Below are 21014 nucleotides of genomic sequence, written 5' to 3'. Positions count from 1 at the left end.
CATATTTTTTGCTGGTGCTGATTTGGACTCTCTTCTTGGAAGATCTGTATCTGATCGTTCCGGACATGACGTTGGGTCGTCAAACACCGCGCGAGGTCGTCAATCAAATTGGATTGAAGCCAAAAATCCAGTGTAAAAAACATTATTTAGTGATATTATTTTGTTACATAAATATATTTTCTAAACAAATTGTGGCTCAAATAATAACTAGGCTGAAGTGTGAGCGTTCCAATTCAACATCAATTATCTTTCCCAGTTTAACCAGTAGAGGGCAATCCAGTGAGGGTTAATACACCCTGATGCTTTCCCCAGATGCGTCGTCTTATCGGAGTATGACAAACACAGGTGTTGCCCATAACACTAATTAACGGTCTAGTCCTATTATGTAGGGAGTCGTAGTAGTAACTCACATTGACCACGCTGGTTATATGACCCACATAAATGAAACACCTGCTATGACAGCTCTTTGGAAATAGTTAAATGTATGTTATCTTCACTAGTTTAGATCAACTTTGTCGAATAACATTGGAATTAACTTTTATCAACAAACAAAAAAACTTCCAGTCATATTTACAAAGGGATTCTTTTTTATTTGGCAACATATTTAAAGGTTGTCTTTTCAAATGGATTATCATACTCTTGCCGTTTCGGTAGAAAGAGCAAAACAATAACATGATGGGAAATGGAGGACACTTGATTTAGGCAGGTGTAAAAACACTTCACTGTAGCACTAGATTAATATCCAAGTTTCCATCTCACATTCACTCACGCACAAACAGTAAATGACATACATTGAGTTAAAAACACAAGATCCACGACGAAACAAGGATTTGGACATGTAGACGTAAGATTCCGATGGCACATTCAAGTTACATCTCAAGCATGAATTCATTGAGCTATTTATTATTTCGGCATTGGCAATGAAGGCCTATGTAGTGCAGTTTAGACAGAGATTTAAGGTTATATGTGGAGGATAAACAATAGAACCATCGTGGCTAATTATGTCCGCCCTTTGAAACAGGGGTGAGATCGCCCTCTGGATTGCATTTCCTTCGCCATGCAAGGTTTAGTGCACACAATGACTATTTCCCCTCACTGTTATTGCAAACTGCAATGTGGGAGGGAAGAGAGTTCCATTCAATTTCACCACTCTGCTGTTAGACCTTGGGTCTGGGTCTTTTTCTCAACAACAAATTCAAGACCAAAAGCAGAAGATGTTTACCTGGGTCGAAATTGTGTTTCGGATTAACAAGCACAACCTAGAAAAGTTGAATGAGTCAATAGAACGTCTGAATATTAAAAAGTGTACCATTATATGTGGACAGTAAAATGTATGACATGTCATTGAAACAGCAGGTACTTAAAAAAAACGGGTACAGAAATTAGGCTTAAGAGATCCCAGGAAAGTGGTTGATTGTGAATCTAAGCTTACTGGATGTTAAAAAAGTGGGAAGGAAAAGTGCACTGTAATAAATGAAACTAGAGACCGTTGGCAGTATAATCGAGTCGGCGTAAGAGAGGTCTAAAGTCAATCTGGAGAGTATCAGCGGACTATTGGTCATTTGGCCTCTTCCGAGCCATCACAAGTCACAGTCTCAAATTAGTGGTTACCTTCCTTTTGCATGGTTTAAAAAAGTGGTTTAAGATTGTTCTATAGACATAATCACGAGCAGCTGTTAAAAAACTCAACAAACAGACAGACACATCTGATTCAACGTGAGCAACACAGTAGAGGTCAGGGTGACGGGCTGCCTTCAACGTTTGAACCCTTTCACCAGACATACACGTGTGTGTGTGTGTGTGTGTGTGTGTGTGTGTGTGTGTGTGTGTGTGTGTGTGTGTGTGTAAGGTTTGCACAGAAAGTGAGTTCACAGTAAACAGCATCTTTCCTTGAAGCTCTTCTTGTTCTTCTTATTCTTTCCTTTGCCATTTTTGTCCTTGTTTTCCGACATCTTCTTGCCTCGCACCTCCCGCATGAGGTCAAAGAACACCTGTGGAGGCGGGGCGACAAAGGAAAACTAAATGTACAGACGCCCCACGAACGCAACATCGCTAGGTCACATGAGAGTAGCAAAGTTTCACAATAAATAAATCGAAGTAAAAAAAAAAAATATATATATAGTAATAACAGAGGTCCTACCTTGTCGACGTTGGCTCTCGTCTTGGCGGAGGTCTCCACGTACTGGACGCCCCACTCCTCGGCCTTGCCGCGGGCCTCGTCCACGGACACCTGCCGCCGGTCCTCCAGGTCCGACTTGTTCCCCACCAGCAGCAGGGGGATCTTGTCCTCCTCCGCCTTCACCCGCAGGATCTGCTCCCTGGGAAACGGGACAACAGAGTTAGGCTCCGACACCGCGGCGGCGTGTGTGAAATGCGTACGTCAGCCAAAAGCCCCCCCCATGGGATTTTCGAACCACATTTCCTATTCGAGTTAACTGTATAAACTGTGTTTTTATGTTGGATTTCTCACTGTCGCAGCATTTTCTGTGGTTGTAGCTCTGATAAAATATCCCAATTGCGGTAGTGTTCCTATAGTACTGGAACCAGGGGGTTGTAAACCCCCAATTACAGAGAGGGGGCCAAAATCATGGGTGGGGGTGGGGGTCGGAGATATGAGATGGTTTGTGTTGGTGTAGCTTACAAAGAAGAAGCACCCAAACAAAAGGAGCGCACCGTTTCACCCCAGGTTGAAGTCCTTATATTTAAAATTGCATGGAATATGATTTTTCTTATTTCAACTATGAAATTCTGTTTGGATTAGATTAGATAGATCGAGGAAGAAACACAGATACCAAAGATTGGCATGTTGTCTGTGAAGCATTTTTTTGTACAGAAGCATTTTGACATAAATACAATCAATAAAACGTTTGGATCTCAACCATGACCGACCGTTGCACTAGTATCCAACCCAGTTTCCTGGTTTTAAAATACAGCGTTAAGATAACACACAAACTAGCGGCCGGTGGCAGTAAGGGAAGACTCGGGCGGGTACCTGAACTCCACGGTGGCACTGAAGGACTCGTGCTCCGTGATGGAGAAGACCAGCAGGAAGCCCTCGCCGCTGCGGAAGTAGTTGTCCCTGATGGCGGCGTAGTCCTCCTGGCCCGCCGTGTCCAGGATGTCGATCTGGACCTCCTCGCCGTCCAGCACCACCTTCTTCCTGTAGCTGTCCGCCTTGGTCGGCTCATAGTCCTCCACAAACTGGGTACAATGGGAAGGCGGGGAGGGGTGTTGTGAGTGTGGGCACGCTGGTACAGTGGGACCGGAAGTGGAGGAACACTTCAGTGTTCCACTTACACAATGTTTCAATTGTTGTATCGTCATTTTTAAATGCACGGATGCCACGGAACCCGAAATACAGACGTTCACGTTTTAGTGTTGTGATGCGATCGGTATTCAAAAGGCTATGTTAGTTAGTTAGTTAGTTTAATAGTTGTCCCTTTAGGAAAATTATTTTTCCCTTTTGTCATTTCTCGTCATAGGCACATAAAGAACATACATAAAAGACACTTATACATTTGATGACAGACATAGATTGGGGTTGGGGTACGGGGCGATACATACATTGTTACATACATTATCTGTGGGGTTTTGCTATGTTGTTCATTGTCAGCATGCTTCTCTGGGTGACTGTGTGGCTACAATTGCAGATTTGAAAACAACTGGTGTACTTTCACAGTAGTGAAATCTAACCCCACCCTACGCATATGTTCCACGTGAAATAGACCCTTGCATTACATGCGACCACTTCATTCTGGAAGCCAGGAAGAACCATGTAATTTTCCATTAGATTCATCAAAACAGGAGGAAAGGGAAACAGGAGAAGCTGAAACTACATATTTTGATAGGAACAAGGACACCACTTTCTGATGAAGTGGAAAGATGTGTTCATGTCCAAAGACGGCATAATTGCTATCCACTTCTTGGGTGAATGGCAGAACCTACAAGGCGAAGCACATTCAGTCTTTTGAATCAACATCTCTTTGTTGGGCTTTCACCTTCGTAGTGCAATCAGTAAAACTTTTTGGAGTAAAACTCCAAAGCTAAGCTAAGTTTACCACCATCTTTGTGAGGTTGTTGTTTTTCACAGAGGAGGAGGAGGAGGAGGGGGGGGGGGGGAGGGAGGGAGGGAGGAGGAGGAGGAGGAGGAGGAGGAGGTGGTGGTGGTGCAAGGGCTAGAGTAGAGTTTATTTGAATTTATTATTTACAAAGAAACAACTAAGCAATTGTTGCTAAAAATGTGACCATGAATACCCTTTCAGTATATAATAGATTATTACTGTGCAGACATTGTTGGTTCTCAAATACTGACTGGACTGGTAGGACTCTTGTTGGCTATAATAAAAGGTTTAGTAGAATGAGCTAGGCCTGGGCAATAAAACAATAAATTATCGTATTGTGATAGACTTTTGATCAATATTAATATAAAACATGTTCAATATATATAGATAAAAGACTGGACCACCTAATCTAGCAGCTGGGTTTGTTACACAAACACGGTTCCATACTTATTTACAATATTTGAGTGTTTTTCATTGTTGTATCGACATTAGATGTATTTATCAATGAAGAACAGTGGAAGGTCATATTAAGTGTTAACAGCTGTGTTTAAATCCAGCATGGTAATACCTAGTCTTTTTAGGTCATTAAAATTATCAATAGTTAAGTTATATCGTGATATCTCTTTCAGCCATATCGCCCAGGCCTAGAATGAGCTATTATGGACAGTATAATTAGGTTTATATTTCTAGATTTTAGAACAACAACAACAACAAACACAAACACAAACACACACACACACACACACGCACACACACACACACACACACACACACACACTTAATATGCAACAGAGATGATATAACTAAGTGTCGAACATTTGGAAAGAGGATGTGCAAAACGCCACAAAGTGTGTCTGATTCATTGTGTTTACATTTTGAGTTGAGGGAAAGCCATTAGTTTGATAAATCCGTGTTTTCTTTGCCCTTCCAGGCAAAGTTGTCTGAGCATGTGGGTTGTCGTTACGGCGGCCCCCGTGGACATTGGCTCAGCACAACACCTCATACACAAGTCATCTTCTGGGCAACAGACTCACTTCTAATGGGACCACTGAAGGTTTAACAACTTGCTCAAGGGCACCTCAACATGCTGCCTGCTTGTGGCGGTTGTTTAAGGATGTTTATTACACGACTCTTCTCAATGCTGTGGAGCGCGCCGTTCACTTGCATGGGCCTTCCCGACTTGCGGTGGTGAATTATTTTTCAATAATGACCGTTGCTAAGCTGACCTCTGTCAAGGAAAGTGGATTTTTTCACGTCTTTCGTATCACTCCGCAAGTAGTCCGGTAACTTATCCACCCCAGCGGATTCGGTTGCTAAGCGACGTCAACGTCTTTGGCGGACTATTTCTCTGCTGATCAACACTACGAAGGAAGACACCTCCGCTTTGTGTCGGTATCCGGTTCGCCCTGTCGGGGCTTATTTCCCGATAATGACCGGCGTTCTATACATTATCCCTTACTTAAGAATGTGCCTCTACAAGGCTAATGGATGTGTGTGCAGGTGGGCGGAGTAGTCCTGTTACGGATACCTGATGGTGTGCATCTCAAATCGAACGCCCCAATCACCATGAAAATGAGTTTCATTCATGTTTCATTGTAGGCACGTTTGCACAGATTTAGTTTTGGTCAAAATACTTTACATAAGTATATATGATATCCAATTTTCAACTTCAATCCTTAAATATCAATACATAATATTTTGTTCTTATTGGAAAGGTTCAAACTAAATTAATCAATTACAACAAATACCATCAATAACCGTAATAAGATATCAAAATAAAATAAAGGTAATAATAATAGCTGCAGCCCATCTGTGAAGGCATGTATATCGTTTGGGAGGAAGGCTGCGTTGCCAGTCGTGTAATTACATCTCTACGGTGAAGTGGGTGTGCAGGTGTCCGACTTAGGGCTGTCGATCGGCTATCCGAAGCAACCGCTGGCGAGCAGGCAGCCTACCTCGTCGTACATGAACTGTAGGGTGAGGGCCGATTTGCCCACGCCGCCGCTGCCCACCATGATGACCTTGTGCAAGGCCAGAGAGCTCTGGTTCTTGCCCTTGCTGTTAGCCATTGCTGAATCCCTCGGTTTCCCTCTCACGTGCGCGCACACACATACACACACACACACGCACAGACACACACACAACCACACGCGTGCGCACACACACACACACACCCACGCACACGCTCTTCCTTGTTACTGCCCCGGAAACACACCTGGCACCACCTGCATGTGAGGAAAACAAAAAGTGAAATCATTAGTCGTCGACAAACATTATGGAGGCCTTGCCTTTTCCTCCAATCGCACAGCGGGAACCCTGGGGTCCGACCTTGCACAGAGATATATGGAGACTGTCCGGAGTGCGGTAGCAAACACGAGCAGACGGTAATCATTGCATTAATGGAGTTCCAAGATGGCAATAACTTACTCTGCCAAGACCCCGGGATTTGGCCCAACTAGACCCCCACTCGCCCGGGGTCCTCCACCGGAGGACTCGCAGTCCTCCATTTCAGGAAGGAGTTTAGGAGGGTATTAAAGTAGGGCACAAGGGGGCGAACCTGGTTTAAATGCTGTGAGACACGGCAGGCCATGGGCCTGTACTCGGTGATAGCCCTTAACCCCAGGGGGGCAGGAGAATCCAGAGCGGGGATGCTACTGGCTGACTGCTGCGTGCTCCATCTCTGTCAGACCGGCTTTCAAGGCATCCAAATTAACAAGCGAAGGATGAGGTGTACTGGTGGATGTTGTTAAAAAGGGCGGCCTGCAGTCTCTTTAAATGGAGTGGCCTTTGCACCGGTGAGCGCCCAGGCTCCATCAATGTTTGTTAAGAGTCAGGTGACGGTGAACCTCAGCAGCCATTGTCTTGGCACAGAATACGAATAGTACTTTAACTTCAGGGACACGCGTGTTTTTTTTTTTTATATCAACAATACGGATTCAAACTCGATCCTGGCCACGTGACGATGTCAAGGTTTTTCTGCTTCATTTGTGGAGAGATTTCCTCGCTCCGCAAGGTTATTATTATTTATTTAGAATTATTATAATTCTGCTCAGTAATAGTGAAATTATATATTTTTTCATTCTTATAATTCTTATAATAAATAAACATATAAACTCAATGTGTCCTCATTTGAGTAGTTTCACAGTGTCTCCTGGCCCATCCTCATGCCAGCCGGCCAGAGGCCTTCTGTCTAGCTACGGTTGCCGCTGTAATGTGTCATGGCAGCCAGAGCCGACAAAAGCCTCAGCGAGAGCCGCGGCGTTTGGCCTTGTTCCACTCCTCATTTCCTGCAGTCCGTCCCTCATCCAGAGGTTAGACTGCTGGACAGCCCAACACGACCGTTAATGACGTTATTGGCATTCCACGAGATGTACTAGGGTTTAGAAATAAATGTTACAATCATTTCAGTTGGTTGGAATGTTGCGTCTTCAGTGAATCAAATTACATCTTTTAGTCAACAGCCAATTTTAATTACACAGGTTGTGAACAAAAAACATGTTGTCACAACCTGTGGACCCAGAGTAAAATGGGCAGCTAATCCACTTAAATATATTTTAAATCCTAAATGCCCCAAAACATGTTGTTGGCCTCCTTAACAGAAAAAGCGCCCTAGACCAGTTCACTGTACAAGGCATTCACCAGTTGGGCAAACCCTACAGATACCAGCATATGTACCAACTTTGACTGTTGATTTGTCTTTGTTTTCCATGCTTGGTTGAACATAAAAAAAGTGTAGAAAAATAGCTTCCCCTTCTTCAAACACCATTTCCTACAACTTTCCGATTATTTCAAGTCAAGTTCTAGTTTCATTAATTTGTTAGACACATGGAAAACGAAATCATCAAATCATAGGCCTCCCCTTGATATCAATAGAACCACTCCACCTCAAAGACACTGCTAACACGGCAAAGAAACCCTCATAAGAACTTCTCCTTCAAACTTCTGCCCTTCCAAAGAAGATACAAGTCCACATGCAGCCAAACATCCCATGTCATATTATTATATTTACACAATATGCAATGCACTTTTACATAGATACATTATTGGCTATGTATAAAGAAAAATGTGGTCTGTTCTTGTTTGTTTGAGCTGAAGATTATTTGGCTGGGTGGTCATATCACTTTTGAATATAGCAGATATAGTGTTTAAGTTGTAAAATAGTGTTATGAAACCAGATCTCACATGACACTGTGTCTACCAAATATGACATGCGTGCGGATGGAATCTGGCACAATTTAAAATGGATTATTTAGGAATGGCATGAGTTAATGGAATCACTCTTTTGGACAAAGAGCAACTATATACTTAACACTGTGCCCATAGTCACGGGTTTAGCACTGGGCTATAATGTGATGACACTCCTGATTTGGGGCCTCGGGGGTTGAGGGGGGGGGTCAGGGGTGGATGCCAGGTCTGACCTCACACTCTATAACCAGGAAATCTGGGTTCTGCCCTAGAGTTTTCCTGGCTTTGTTCCCTGTTGTCATGGGAATTAGAGGGCGATACACCAAGAAGGATATCCACACTCTCCCCTTCTCCTGCTGTCGTTCAAACTACTGAAACGTCGATCCTGTTTAGCAGCTTTGTGTGTCAAAATGATCACACCGACCATGCACCCACCGCCAGGCATGAAAATAACAATGTCACTAAATAATGGGCCCACCGCACGTTCCAATATGACATATTGAAAGAAGACAAAAGCAATGCCTCTTCCAGTATGCACCGCCCCCCCCCCCCAAAGAAATTCCCATAACTGAAAGAGATTGAGAGTGGATGTGGCTCAAGAGAAACCGCTGACGTCTTGACCTAGATACGGGACAGCAGTGGCTGGGGAGAGAAAGTGAGATGGGAGCGTCATTATAAAGGGTTCTCTCTCTCTTTTAATAACTTGGGGCCCCGCTGCTGAAATATAGATGACATAGAGCATGCCCGCCAGGGAGGCCAGAGGGGCGGGTTGGAGATTCATTTGATGGCTGTCAGATGGACCCCAATGCACAGGCCCAATGATGTCTGTTTATTCACACACACACTAACACACATCCACTCAATCACAACTCACATTTCTATTTTATTTTGCATAGTTTAGTAACTGTGGCAATAAACCGACCACATCTTTGCGCCATTCATTGGCCCGTAACAGATTCAAAATATTAAAAGAGGGGGTATAATAAACTAGGAGGTATTACAAACGTCTGTGGAGGAGGAATACATAGAAGGTTATAATACTCTCAAATTGCTTTATTTAATTATGCGTTTTAAGCATCACATGGGAACACAAAATATTCAGTACTCTTGGGGGGGGGGGGGGGGGGTGGTCCTGTCCTACACCTTTGTGAGGCGACGGTTGGTTCCAGGACAGTCTGCTGATGACGGCCCCTCTCTACGCCCTACTGCCCCTGTCGCTCTCAGTGGAAATAAAGCAAAAATAACAACAACAATGGAGAAAATGGCCGTGAGGGGATGGAAAAGTCTGATGAGAGTGACCTCCCCCACCCTCTCCCCCTGTGGATAGTGCAGCCAGACAGCCGAGATATAGAGAACAGGACAGGGGAGACGTGGGGGGGGCAATTTCTACTTTTTGGTTGTGGGGTGAGGTGGGGCTGATTTTATTTTAAAAAAAATACAATAGCAGGAGTTGATGAGGAGCGGTATGGAGCGAGGCACAAACAATGGCCCGGCATAGCACGCACAACCTGGTGTGTGTGTGTGTGTGTGTGTGTGTGTGTGTGTGTGTGTGTGTGTGTGTGTGTGTGTGTGTGTGTGTGTGTACACACTGAGGAGTCTACCATACATCCTCCCCCTCCTCTCTCCAGCCCAGAGGAAAACACCAGGAGGGAAATGTCCTCTCTGCATTATATCGGCCGAGACTGGGGGTGGGGGGGGGCGGGGGGTGGTTACCTGTCTCAAGTTCCTGCCTCTGCTCTCCCTCCACTTCCTCTTTGTAGGATCTGGGAAGCGTTAGCGGCCATTAGCGGAGGTTAGCAGGGCTCCCTCATGGGGATAACATCAAATAGTCTCAACATGTGCGATAAGAGTGACAGAATAACAGCGAAAGAACAATGTCTGATGTGACTGCTGACCTCGTGACCTCCTTCAGTCTGTAGCGTACAGTGGAAGCAGTCTATTGGCTCGGTACGCCAGGTCAGTAAAGATAAAGACACTAAAACCTTTATCAGGCATGAGTGTGGCCGGTTGTAACCTTGCTTCGTTCAAGCCTTTCATTTATCCAAACCAGGCTGAAGGTCATTCGATCGGCTGTAGCATGGTGTCAAATGAATTACAGGTGTCACACTGATGATTCATACAGCCTCTTGCAGCCGCTTGTGTCGATGAATTGTATTTTAGCTCTCCCCGTTATTTATTAATTCATAAAAGATAACACTTTATTTGCCAAATAACATGCAACGCTTAACAATAATATAACCCCGCCTTCAAGACAACTCTTGCCGTAAACTTTAAAGCATCGTCTACCACACCTGTTTTCTCTCGTCGTTTTGCTAGGATTCAAGCAAAGAAAGCCCACTTGTTCTGGCTTGCTGATGCTATGGCATGAACAAGTTACGATGAATAATTGAAGAGCAAAACAGACGAGACAAGGGAAACAATGCCATTTTGTCAGCATCGCTTTCTTGTCTCCAAAAGCAAAAAGGCCAGGGAGATAAGATAGGGCACAGCGTGTCTATGGGATGGCTGGGTTGAAAAACTAAATATATGAGGTTGCTCGCGAAAACAGGCATCGATGAAGTTCAACAACAGATCCGATGCGGTGCATACTAACTAACTTCAGCTCCGGCAAGTTGCACAGAGGAAGCTTTGAGTAAAAGATGTGAGGGGAATGGGGGGGGGGGGGTGTTAAATCCTCTCCGCTTGGTACAAAACCCTTCTACGCTGGCAGTAGCTACTAAGTAGGCTTCTTCTTCTTTAAACACACTGTGCTGTCACACTTCCCATCCACTTCGTTATGAGTTCCTTTAAAATAAAAACGGTTGCGATTCTGCTCATTGATCCGTTTTCACTGCAGTGACAAGGGCATGAAAACGGTGTGCTAGTTTACCATGTCAGGAAAACGACAGGACAGACGAACACTTAGTGAAACACTTTCTTTGGACTATGCCTAGAGTGACAGTAGTTCCAAAGTATGGCTTGTATTTAAGACGTCTTTGGAGGCACTCTGTTGCCCCTTTTGTGATTCAATTTTAAAATATGGCTAAAATTATGTGCTTTGAAAGACCAGAGTTGCATATCAGATATCCTGTTAATTTGATGGTGTGAAAATCAAATGTTTATTGGATGTGTAAAAACTATTAAAGCTGTATCCTGCCCAAAGTTCCATGAACACATGAAAAACCTCTGGAGGGATATTGGTAATTACATAAGCAGAAAATGTTGCTTGAAAATAAATTTAATTGTACACTGGGGAGAGACATGGAGACCATATTCATTGGAATTGACCCAAGACCCCCGAAGTGAAATTTGCAATGGAACTTTAACTTATAAATGGTAAACTGGGCAGATTTGCATTGGATTAAGAACACAAATCACCAGAATTCACTCAGGGCGGCGAGGTAAAAAAAGTCAAGTGCTAAAAGGGATTTGCTCTGCAACACCCACTGGAAATAGAGAAACTGCCACAGGACAGGACACAGATCCTGGTTCTCAGAGCAATGCATATGGATATGATTAAGACAGAATAAGGGAGGGTAAATGAATCACTGTTGAAGCTAACCCTCCGTTGACGTTTTAACCGCCCTTCTGTTACTGGAGCATTCCAAAAAGTTGACGCAGAAAGTCAAAAGCCAGGCTACTCCCTTTTCAGAGTTGACTTATGCTCTGACTGAATAACTCACACATAATACAGTCAACAAATGTCCATCGTCTAACCCTTTATCATGTCAGCTCATGTCTTTATTCAAAGCAGTGGTGTGCAAACCGTCAGGTTGCTGGCAGAAAACTAACAAGGGCTGGTTGATGGTGTGCCATGGGTGGGTTGGCCAATAGGCTCCAATCCTGATGAAGATCTGCTCTTCTTAATAAAAAATGATGCTGGCATTCATGGTTAAAAGTGGTAAGAGGAAGTAGTCCAACAGAGTTAAACAAAACAGCTGCACCTCCATCTCAGTGGTCACATGAGAGCTGTTGATGCTAAGCAGCAACAGAGGAAGCAGCCAGAAGTCATCCATTCAAATAGGAAATATCTAGTTGTTATGGTGTCCGGGCCTTCATTCGATACAAATAAATGATGACCACTGTATGGTGGACGTATATTATATTGAATTACCAAACAAAATATTGTACTTCTTGCTTGTGAACATTTTCTAACGATCATTTTTCCAAGAGTCCATGATAAACTCTTTAAGTTAATGGGCAAATCCGTAACATTAGTAAACATGAGCTCCAACAGAGAACCGATGCACCTCTACATAGTGCGTACACACTCCTGCAGTCATATAACGGGCAGCAGATGGGGCAATTTACTCATCCTCGGAGACAGCAGCAGAAACTCGTCCTCTCATTAGATGTCTAGTCATTCAACGATGAAGGCAATTAAGAGCCATATTTCAAGAATGACAATGTACTGCTATATTATCATATACAAAAATGAATGATACATTTTTTGTTGACTCAATATCAGCACTAAGAAGAAGCTTGAAAATAAGTTCATTAATACCCCTGATCTGGTTTTAATGATATTTTAGCTTTACCAAATTAAATGGCTTGGATCCTAGCCTTTCAAAGCAGCCACTTAAATTCACTCAGTAAGTGTTCTGTAAATGTACCACAAAAACTAATTTAAGAGTACTAGATTTAGCATAGGCAATCGTATTGTCGGAAATAGGTAGTATATAGCACATGATGTCTGTAAAGATTATAATATATGCCAGCACTGGAGGACTTTATTACAGCAGGACATTACTCATCCCCTAACACATCATTTGCATACGTCTATATGTAGGATTTGGCAGAACAACCACAACAACAAGGCCCGCTAGCTCATATTGAAATAGAGCGTCATTCTGGGATTTGACATTCTGTGACATTTTGATTTGGTTAGTAAAACTTGCATCAAGAATCATGTTTCATTATGACGTTTATTACCTTGGCTTTTGGTCATGGTCTCTTGTTTATAAAAGAAAAAAAAAAAAACACTTCAACCACTTAAACATAAAACCATTAACATTGAAAACGATTGTGTCCCTTTACTTCACGAATATGACAATAATTCAAACCATTTGGGGGAACGAGAAGACTCTCCTTCAGGACCAAAGTCACTCCAGTTCAACTGAGGCCAACATTAAAAGCTTATTGCTCTAGCATCCTCCTTCTGTTACTGTTAAACAAAACGTCTGGCCGTCGAGACGAGATGTTGCTCAAGGGGTATCAGAGCGGAAGAAAAGAGATAGGATGCCAGATATGTGCTACGGTAAACGACTCCGCAGCTTGAGTTTGGACCAACATCCTGCTCTGGTGGAAAAGGAGATAACGCAGTGTTTTCCAAGGGCTATACACTGTGAATAGATCAAACAATAACCCTTCCCCAGAATCTCACATGTGGCGTGGAAAGTCCATTTAACTTGGTCAGTATTGTCATCCTGCCTAGACTTGTAACAGCATTGCCATCAACAGATAGATCTCTGATAGATGAAGCCAAGTAGATCAAACTGCTCCAAAACATTAAAGGCAATGCACTGCCTGATTGGTTGATATCATGTGGCAAGTGACACATGATATCACATGATAACCTGGCAGACAACCCCAAAGTTTGATTATAGACAATATTTTGATTACTCCAACTTCAAACTGGATTTAAAAGTGAAAAGCATTGTAATAATGTGCTGTGATATGAAACATAAGAAGTATAATACAAGGTGCATATCCCCATATCAATTCCTGGAATCGCCGGTTTTAAAGTTGCAATACAAAATGATGAATAAAGAAACTAAAAAGGAGCTTCAAAAAAACAACATAGCTGTTATTTCCATAATTCTTTGGGGAATTTTCCCTCTCAGAAAAACCCCACCAAAACATTTGTAATATCTCTGACAGGTTGATGGAAAATTGAGTTGTTAGAAGCACTTGCATAAACATCAGATGGTCCTCCCAGCTGGGGGGAAATGAAATGTACGGCTGGTTTAGCTCCATTCACATGACCTCTGTCCACCTCTCAGAAGAGAAGAAGCTGCAGGCCGAAGAAGCTTAGAAACTAGTCCCTATGTCGTTTGGTGTAATGTTATTGAAGAGGAAATATTTTGAGCACACAACCCATGAAAATATGGGTTTATACATGATTTGACTATCTGTAAAATACCCTGGAACTGTGATGCAAAATCACACAAAAACATTGAATACAGTGTTTATAAAAAAAAAATCTCACAAAATGTGATGACTTGAATCAATTCTGTTACCTTAAACCAACATCCAACCTCTTATTTCGAATCCAGAAAAAATATCCACAAGAACATCTTCTTGTGGATATCAAATTTTTTCACTAAAGAGGATGCTAGATGCAACCATGAAAGGAATCTCCGGCTAAACAATCTGCTAATCTGTGGTTAAACAAGCCATTTTTGTGCTGGAATCAGCAAATGCATTTTTGACTTCCTTAACTGGAAGGATCAATGCAAGGTCAGCCCATGCCAGGGTTCCACGGGTCAGCCACACTCACACACATGAATACAATGGTCAATAGTGCACAATTTCAACATGTAGATGGCATGGAAAGTACATGTTGACGGATCCTCGTCAAATACCCTATCAGGTATTGTTAATAACTGTTGTGGTGCAATGAGTAAGCTTTAATTATAAACAAGACTAAAAAACACCAATGACCCATAATTCCTAGATAATCTGAGTTACGAAATGTTGGTAACAAGTAGCTATTTAAAATGTATGTGGCTATAATTATCATCGCTTTTCCTGCCAGAGACCCATGTTAACCATAGACTGTATGACACTGCTCAGCGAAGCCTTGTTAGGGAAGGTTTGCCTCTCCATTGTGATAATTAAGGTCAACACAGAGATTAGATACCAACAACATTATTACACATAAACAGTCAAACAACATTTTATCGTTAACAAATCCCAAAACCCATATGGGCATAAAAGTCCTATAGAAAACACAAAACCAACTCCTACTCATTTCAGCAAGCATCTTGACCTGGACAATAATAACCAGATTATACACGATTTAAGGCAACAGTGGGATTATTTAAGCGGTCATGTAAACATGTAAACAATACAGCATAGTGCAATTTCAGTAATCAGTGTATGGCCTAAATTTCATGCGAGAAATGTAACTGTTATGTATACAGGCTTTGCTAATATCACAGCTTGTGTCAATTGATTTACTGTTATAAGGGACATAATGCCAGAATTATCGTTTACACTAATCAGGTTAATCGTATCCACGTTAATAATGAGCTTCATCCTCTAATGCTGAGATGTGCTGAATTTGCTCTCTCCATGGCACATGTCTTATATAATGAGTCTTCCTTATGGACAGGGTGAACATCATTCCAAATAAACGTATTTGTATGCCGTTTTTGAGGCACAATCTAAAAGCTATTCTTTAGAGCTATTTGCATAATGTAAGTGAGAAGGTTAATGAATTCCGTCGCATGGTTTATATCCAGGTGAAGAAATGGATGCCTTAGTTAAACGGACCCAATAATAGTGTGTGTGTGTGTGTGTGTGTGTGTGTGTGTGTGTGTGTGTGTGTGTGTGTGTGTGTGTGTGTGTGTGTGTGTGTGTGTGTGTGTGTGTGTGGTAATGTTAGATTGAAAACTTACAAAGAATATTGATTGATGACCTTACGCTACAGGTTTGAAGAACTCATCACCATTGATACCCTTGTGTTGACAGTATTGTAGAGGCGCGCCAACAACAACCCAACTGTTGTGAAAACATGTACTTTGTGCTGACTGGCTAAGATTCAGCTATAGGCGAATAACCTTGGGCGTGTCATACCCTCAGGGGAAAACGGTCCCCAGGTCTAAAGTAAACACCTGAATTAATGATAGTTGCATGTCTAATGGAAACCTCGCTACAGCACCATGGACTACCCGTCAACACAACTCAGACGGCGCTATTGTCCATCTGCCCCGCTGTTTCAACATGGTTCATCAACAAACAACTTAAACGGCCAAACCATTGAACAAAGTAAGTTGCAATCGGGGGAACCACGAAGGTGCCCTGGTCAACGTGGACTACCGTACAACACAGACAGTCTGTGTACCGTAGGCTCACGGATCAGTGGTCTCATGCTGCCGCCCGCTTCACGGCATCAGGGCGATCATCAGGAGGACGATGTGAGCTTGGCATATTCATTAAAAGCTCAGACCATTTTATCCCTACACCCACAAGCATGCTAAGAAAGGGCATAGGGAATGAGGCAACACAATAATACTCTCCTCCTATATTGGTGTCATTCTCCATAGTGGGTCGCGGTTCCTTTATTAAGGGACCCTTGCCAATTACACATTTGTATTTATGAACACATGTATTTCACTCAAATTAAATGTTTTTATATCTTACCGGAAGATGAATTTAATTGTTGCTTTTGCTTGATACTATCCAGGAGACTGCATTTGGTAGAAGACAACGAGTTCAATTTATGCCGACTTCCAAACGGTAACAAACCGCTACAACGAAGACCCCACCTTCCGGACGTGCTGCCACCAGGAAGACATCGGACCGGATGTGATGTCAGAACATACGCTATTCAGATAGGCCAATGGCAAACAAATATATATTACTTTAAATTAGATTTCTTACTAGTTTTCTTGACTTTTAACCTGGAACAATTTATATTGATTATGTATTGTTTTACATTATAGCAATAGACATTTTATATATATAAATAATAATAATGTATGCCTGAATCGACCAAAACAATACATTGGCAAAAGCTTTCAATGAGTCTACCACAATACAGGTCACCGTTTAATATACCATTGTACTTTTAATACAAATGACCATGAATGATCTGGTTGAGAAAGGGTCTTGAGACTGATCCCCAAGACCCGGCCTAAAACATAACAATGGGTGTGCAGTCAGACACAATGCCATGATGATACATTGTGTACCAAAGGTTGTCAACCTATTTTAATATAGCAATTTTGTATATATATCTAACTGGATCCTGAGTACATTATATCAATTATAACTTTTGGGTAGACAACACATATATTTTTAGATCACATTATTGTACAGACGTATATCTTTAAAGATAATTCAGGAAGGATAACCTTGTCCTTACATGCAATTTAAAAGTTACATTTTGACATCATAGCAGTCAAAGCATTTAATAATAAAGGAATCTTCAAATACATCCAACTCCTTGAAACCAGACTCCCAAGGTGCATATAAATAAAAGCAGACACCTCTCATCAAAATACTGGTGTGCCTGTCTGTCATTGATTTGGTATAATACTTTCCATGATATTCTCCTCATGACCATTACCTTTCAAACACGGAGGCCATATTGTTCTCTGTCTACTCAGAGGATAACTACAGTGCTGAACAAACCATTTTTTGCTTCATTACCATAAAATAATATATTAATGTGGACTGATCAGGGACAGCCAACTTGAGATCCAGGCTGTAATAAACTATTGGCTGGAAACCTTTCATTTATTTTTCATGCAATTATCTTTACCATTGTTACTAAAAATCATAAAGGTCATCTGTTTTGGAGATGCCTTGTTGGAGACACTTTATCCAGAAAGAGCACAAAATAAGCATATCTAATCCCAATGGTCTTCAGCCACATTTACCGTTAATTCCAGCCTGGAATCATCCGTGCAGCAGGTACATAGCAAGCTTGCCTATTATCCTTAAAAGATTTCTTAAAGTGTGGTTGCAAGCAAGCTGTTGGAGTCCATTTGGTTTTGAAATATATAGATGAGGTCTCCTTTTACCACACAAAAAATATATATATATAGTTTGTAAACCCAAAAATACATCAAAAATCCAATGACGAAAATATGTCATCTATTTCATCTTGGCCACTGGAGGCAGACACGCTGGATGTGTTGCAAGTCCTTCTTCCCTGCTTTGGTCGTCGTCTCACCAGCTGCAGTTCCCTCTGGGCACCAACCTTGACTCGAGCTCCTGTGGTCCGTAATCGAGACCTGAGCGGCTGGAAGCGGGTCTTGGGATGGGTCCTTCTCCATAGGGTGCTGAGCGAGTGGCAGGATACAGGGAGCGGGTCCGAGGGGGATAGAACCCAGCAGACCTCACCTTTGAGACGTCTCAACTTCCCCTGCAAACTAAAAAAATAAAAAGAAATAGGTTGTCACACAATATCCACTAGACATTAGAGATAATGACAAAATATCTCAAAAATATTGACACATCATTGGTAGACAAAAGGATCATACCAGTGTGATTTTGAACCTTGACCTTACTTTAGATGGACAATGTTTGTGTTCATAGATGTGTTTTTCCGTGTAAAATGTCAAATCAGGAACAAAAAGTAGACATCTGAAGATGTTTACTGGTAAACTCAAAGATAGACTGGTACGATCATTTAAGTCGAGGACTCTAGTCGTCTCCTTCTCACCTGTTTCCTGCCAATTCGAGGCGCTCCAACCTTCTGCACTTAAGATGCAGGAAAGAGAAATGTTGTTTCTCCCGTTTCCGTTTCTGAGACTCACACCATGCGATCATCTCCTTCAGGTGGGTTGCCAAATCTTTACAAGTAGCAGCTGATTGGACCTGTGCGAGGAAAACCCCTTCCTGTTCTCCCTGCTCACTCTTCCACGAAAAGGAAGATGGCATGGGCTCCTGTATGGGAACAACCAATACAAACAGCAGTATAAAAAAATATATCCTTATTTTCCTTTTAGTAATTTCTAAAATCAAACACGTGGACAGCAGTTTAGCTGACATACCTGTCTAACATTCTTGAAGATCTTAATGGAATGATTTTGATCACCGTCTTCATCGTGAACTGAAAAGTAAACATGGAAAATTCATTGGGATGCATATGGAAACGTTCCTACATTCAGGGTCCAATTCACACATTTATTTGGTTTCTATGCCCTTCTCCACATAGTTTCAATATGCTAGCTATTTATTAAAAAGGCGCTGTAGGTAAGATTTTAACATTGTCAAGAGAGACAGAAGAGAAGAGAGCAAGTTTTTGAAATTAGACCCAAAACACCTTCCCCTCTTTTGCGCTCTGCCTGCTACACATCTCGGCCCTTGATAATTTTACACAACTGGGATCAACTGGGATGCACATTTATCAGAAATGATAGAGGCAGCCGCAGTCAACTTGAAACATATTCTCACAGCATTTCAATAGCGGCTCAATGATTGGGCCATTTCTAACAAATTACACTTTAATAACAGCTCTTGAATCTTACCTACAGCACCAAGTGTTTTAAGATGGACAGGAGGAATACTAGGACTATTCTGAATAGAGCAGAACATGTAATCCAAACACCTCGTTGGAGTGCCACGCCCATATCATCACTATTCTTGTCGGTGGGGGGGTTGATGGGGTTTGAGGGAGCGAGCGTATTGGAGAGCCAAGCCGCATTGAAGCCCTTGGTTAGCAGTGAGGACCATGATGGCCCAATGAACTCTGTCAGGTCCGTGGGCAGGTGGTGGTCAGTGAGGAAGGGCATGGGCTGTGCCTGGGACACCGTCGCAAGCAGAATCTGAATCTGTCCATACAGTGGAACCAGGGCAACGACAATGGCCCTGAAATACACCCTGTTGTGGGGCCAGAGTTAGAGGACCATTAAATAATGTAGAATTATGCTATTATTACAAATAAATACAAATAGATAAAATGTTGATGCACTCACCATAGACGACTAACCATGCTGGTGATTACCACACTTAGGACTATAAACTCGTCCTGTTTAAGCTGCTGCCTTGCACGGCTATCAGTGATAGAAGATAGAAGTTAAGGCAGAAACCTTTATAAGACCTTTGGGATTCCAGTATAGTTCAGATACAAATTGTATACACCACAAAGGCTGCTCCACAGCCCATAAGGATACGTGAATGATCTTCTGCAGTAATCCATCACGCACGTCAAAAGCCGGGCAGCTCCCAGGACCTTGAGAGAGACCCACTCCAGCATGGGCTGACTGGGACATGAGCTATCACACGCAGCCTCTGACCAGTAGACCTTCCTACAAAAAAACACACAAAAGGTATTTCCAGTATGTTCTGCACAAATAACATTACAGCTGATCAGGATGAGGGGTGACTACATGGCTCCACCGTTGTCAAATCTGAAGACACTTATGCACATATCCATCACACTGGCCAAATACCTTTTAAACCTGCCTGCACAACAGTCTGCAAGATTTAGGAGGGCGGCATCGAGCTTCATCTCCTTCAGTCTGTTGATAGACTGTTCAACCTTTGGGAGAAAACTAATGCAGTTATCTTGTGATGTGTCAAATCCGAGGTATACATTAATTTCAAGTGTCGAAACACATTCCTACCTGCTTCAAAGCCCGAAACGTCAAGTTGGTCCCATGGTTGTTGTTACAAGTGAACAGCAGCTCATAGAGAACTCGGATCTCCGTTTGAAGAATGTGGCTTCGGAGCAAACCCAGGACCGTGTCGTTGTTCTTCAGCATAAATGTAATATTTGCATCTACAAATGCAAAGCATTATCAAATTAAACAACGAAACAAAAATAAATGGTCACACACTACTGCAGGTTATTTCCACAGGTCATAGCCTCGTGGGTAACAAAATGCACACGTGCCACTGCTGTTTACATTTTCAAATTATGTTGAATTCATACATTATTCAGAAAAAGTTAAATACCTTCTAAGATTCTTGAATATATTTTTACAGAAGAAGCAGCACTTGGAAAAGGAATGTTTACTTTATTCCACAGTTCCTCCGCCATGCTGTTCACTCAAGTCTGGCAAGCGGAACTCAAAAAGCCTATCACGATCCAGCAAATGCCTACGTCACCGT

The 21014-nt window shown here is 42.3% G+C and overlaps 2 protein-coding genes across 2 annotated transcripts; both read right to left on the bottom strand.

The window, feature by feature from the left end:
* Positions 1-575: 575 nt before the first annotated feature.
* On the bottom strand, positions 576-16729 carry LOC311358309 (ras-related protein Ral-B). The gene is made up of 5 exons (XM_084478303.1): positions 16593-16729; positions 6017-6286; positions 2993-3201; positions 2141-2318; positions 576-1991 (listed from the first exon to the last, which is right to left on the bottom strand). The coding sequence occupies exons 2-5, from the start codon at positions 6128-6130 to the stop codon at positions 1869-1871; spliced, it is 624 nt and encodes a 207-aa protein (XP_084334429.1). The 5' UTR covers positions 6131-6286; positions 16593-16729; the 3' UTR covers positions 576-1868.
* Positions 16730-16987: 258 nt separating this feature from the next.
* rmp64 (ribonuclease MRP subunit p64) lies at positions 16988-20981 on the bottom strand. The gene is made up of 9 exons (XM_084478058.1): positions 20859-20981; positions 20528-20682; positions 20354-20442; positions 20075-20209; positions 19877-19954; positions 19510-19781; positions 18953-19011; positions 18622-18845; positions 16988-18328 (listed from the first exon to the last, which is right to left on the bottom strand). Exons 1-9 carry the CDS (start codon positions 20941-20943, stop codon positions 18022-18024), a joined length of 1404 nt encoding a protein of 467 aa, XP_084334184.1. The 5' UTR covers positions 20944-20981; the 3' UTR covers positions 16988-18021.
* Between the last annotated feature and the right edge of the window lie 33 nt (positions 20982-21014).

Source organism: Micromesistius poutassou (assembly GCF_964030765.1).
Source record: "Micromesistius poutassou genome assembly, chromosome: 14".
Taxonomy (NCBI): Eukaryota; Metazoa; Chordata; class Actinopteri; order Gadiformes; family Gadidae; genus Micromesistius; species Micromesistius poutassou.
This window is presented reverse-complemented; position numbering and strand designations above follow the sequence as displayed.

Excerpts from the sequence above, each read along its gene's own strand:
- rmp64 (XM_084478058.1), bottom strand. The coding sequence starts at position 20,943 with ATGGCGGAGGAACTGTGGAATAAAGTAAACATTCCTTTTCCAAGTGCT. Across the intron at positions 20,683-20,858 it reads ATATTCAAGAATCTTAGAAG|ATGCAAATATTACATTTATG; the intron begins GTATTTAACTTT and ends TTGCATTTGTAG. Across the intron at positions 18,846-18,952 it reads TCTTCAAGAATGTTAGACAG|GAGCCCATGCCATCTTCCTT; the intron begins GTATGTCAGCTA and ends GTTCCCATACAG.
- LOC311358309 (XM_084478303.1), bottom strand. The coding sequence starts at position 6,130 with ATGGCTAACAGCAAGGGCAAGAACCAGAGCTCTCTGGCCTTGCACAAG. Across the intron at positions 3,202-6,016 it reads TACAGTTCATGTACGACGAG|TTTGTGGAGGACTATGAGCC; the intron begins GTAGGCTGCCTG and ends CATTGTACCCAG. Across the intron at positions 2,319-2,992 it reads AGTGCCACCGTGGAGTTCAG|GGAGCAGATCCTGCGGGTGA; the intron begins GTACCCGCCCGA and ends CCCGTTTCCCAG.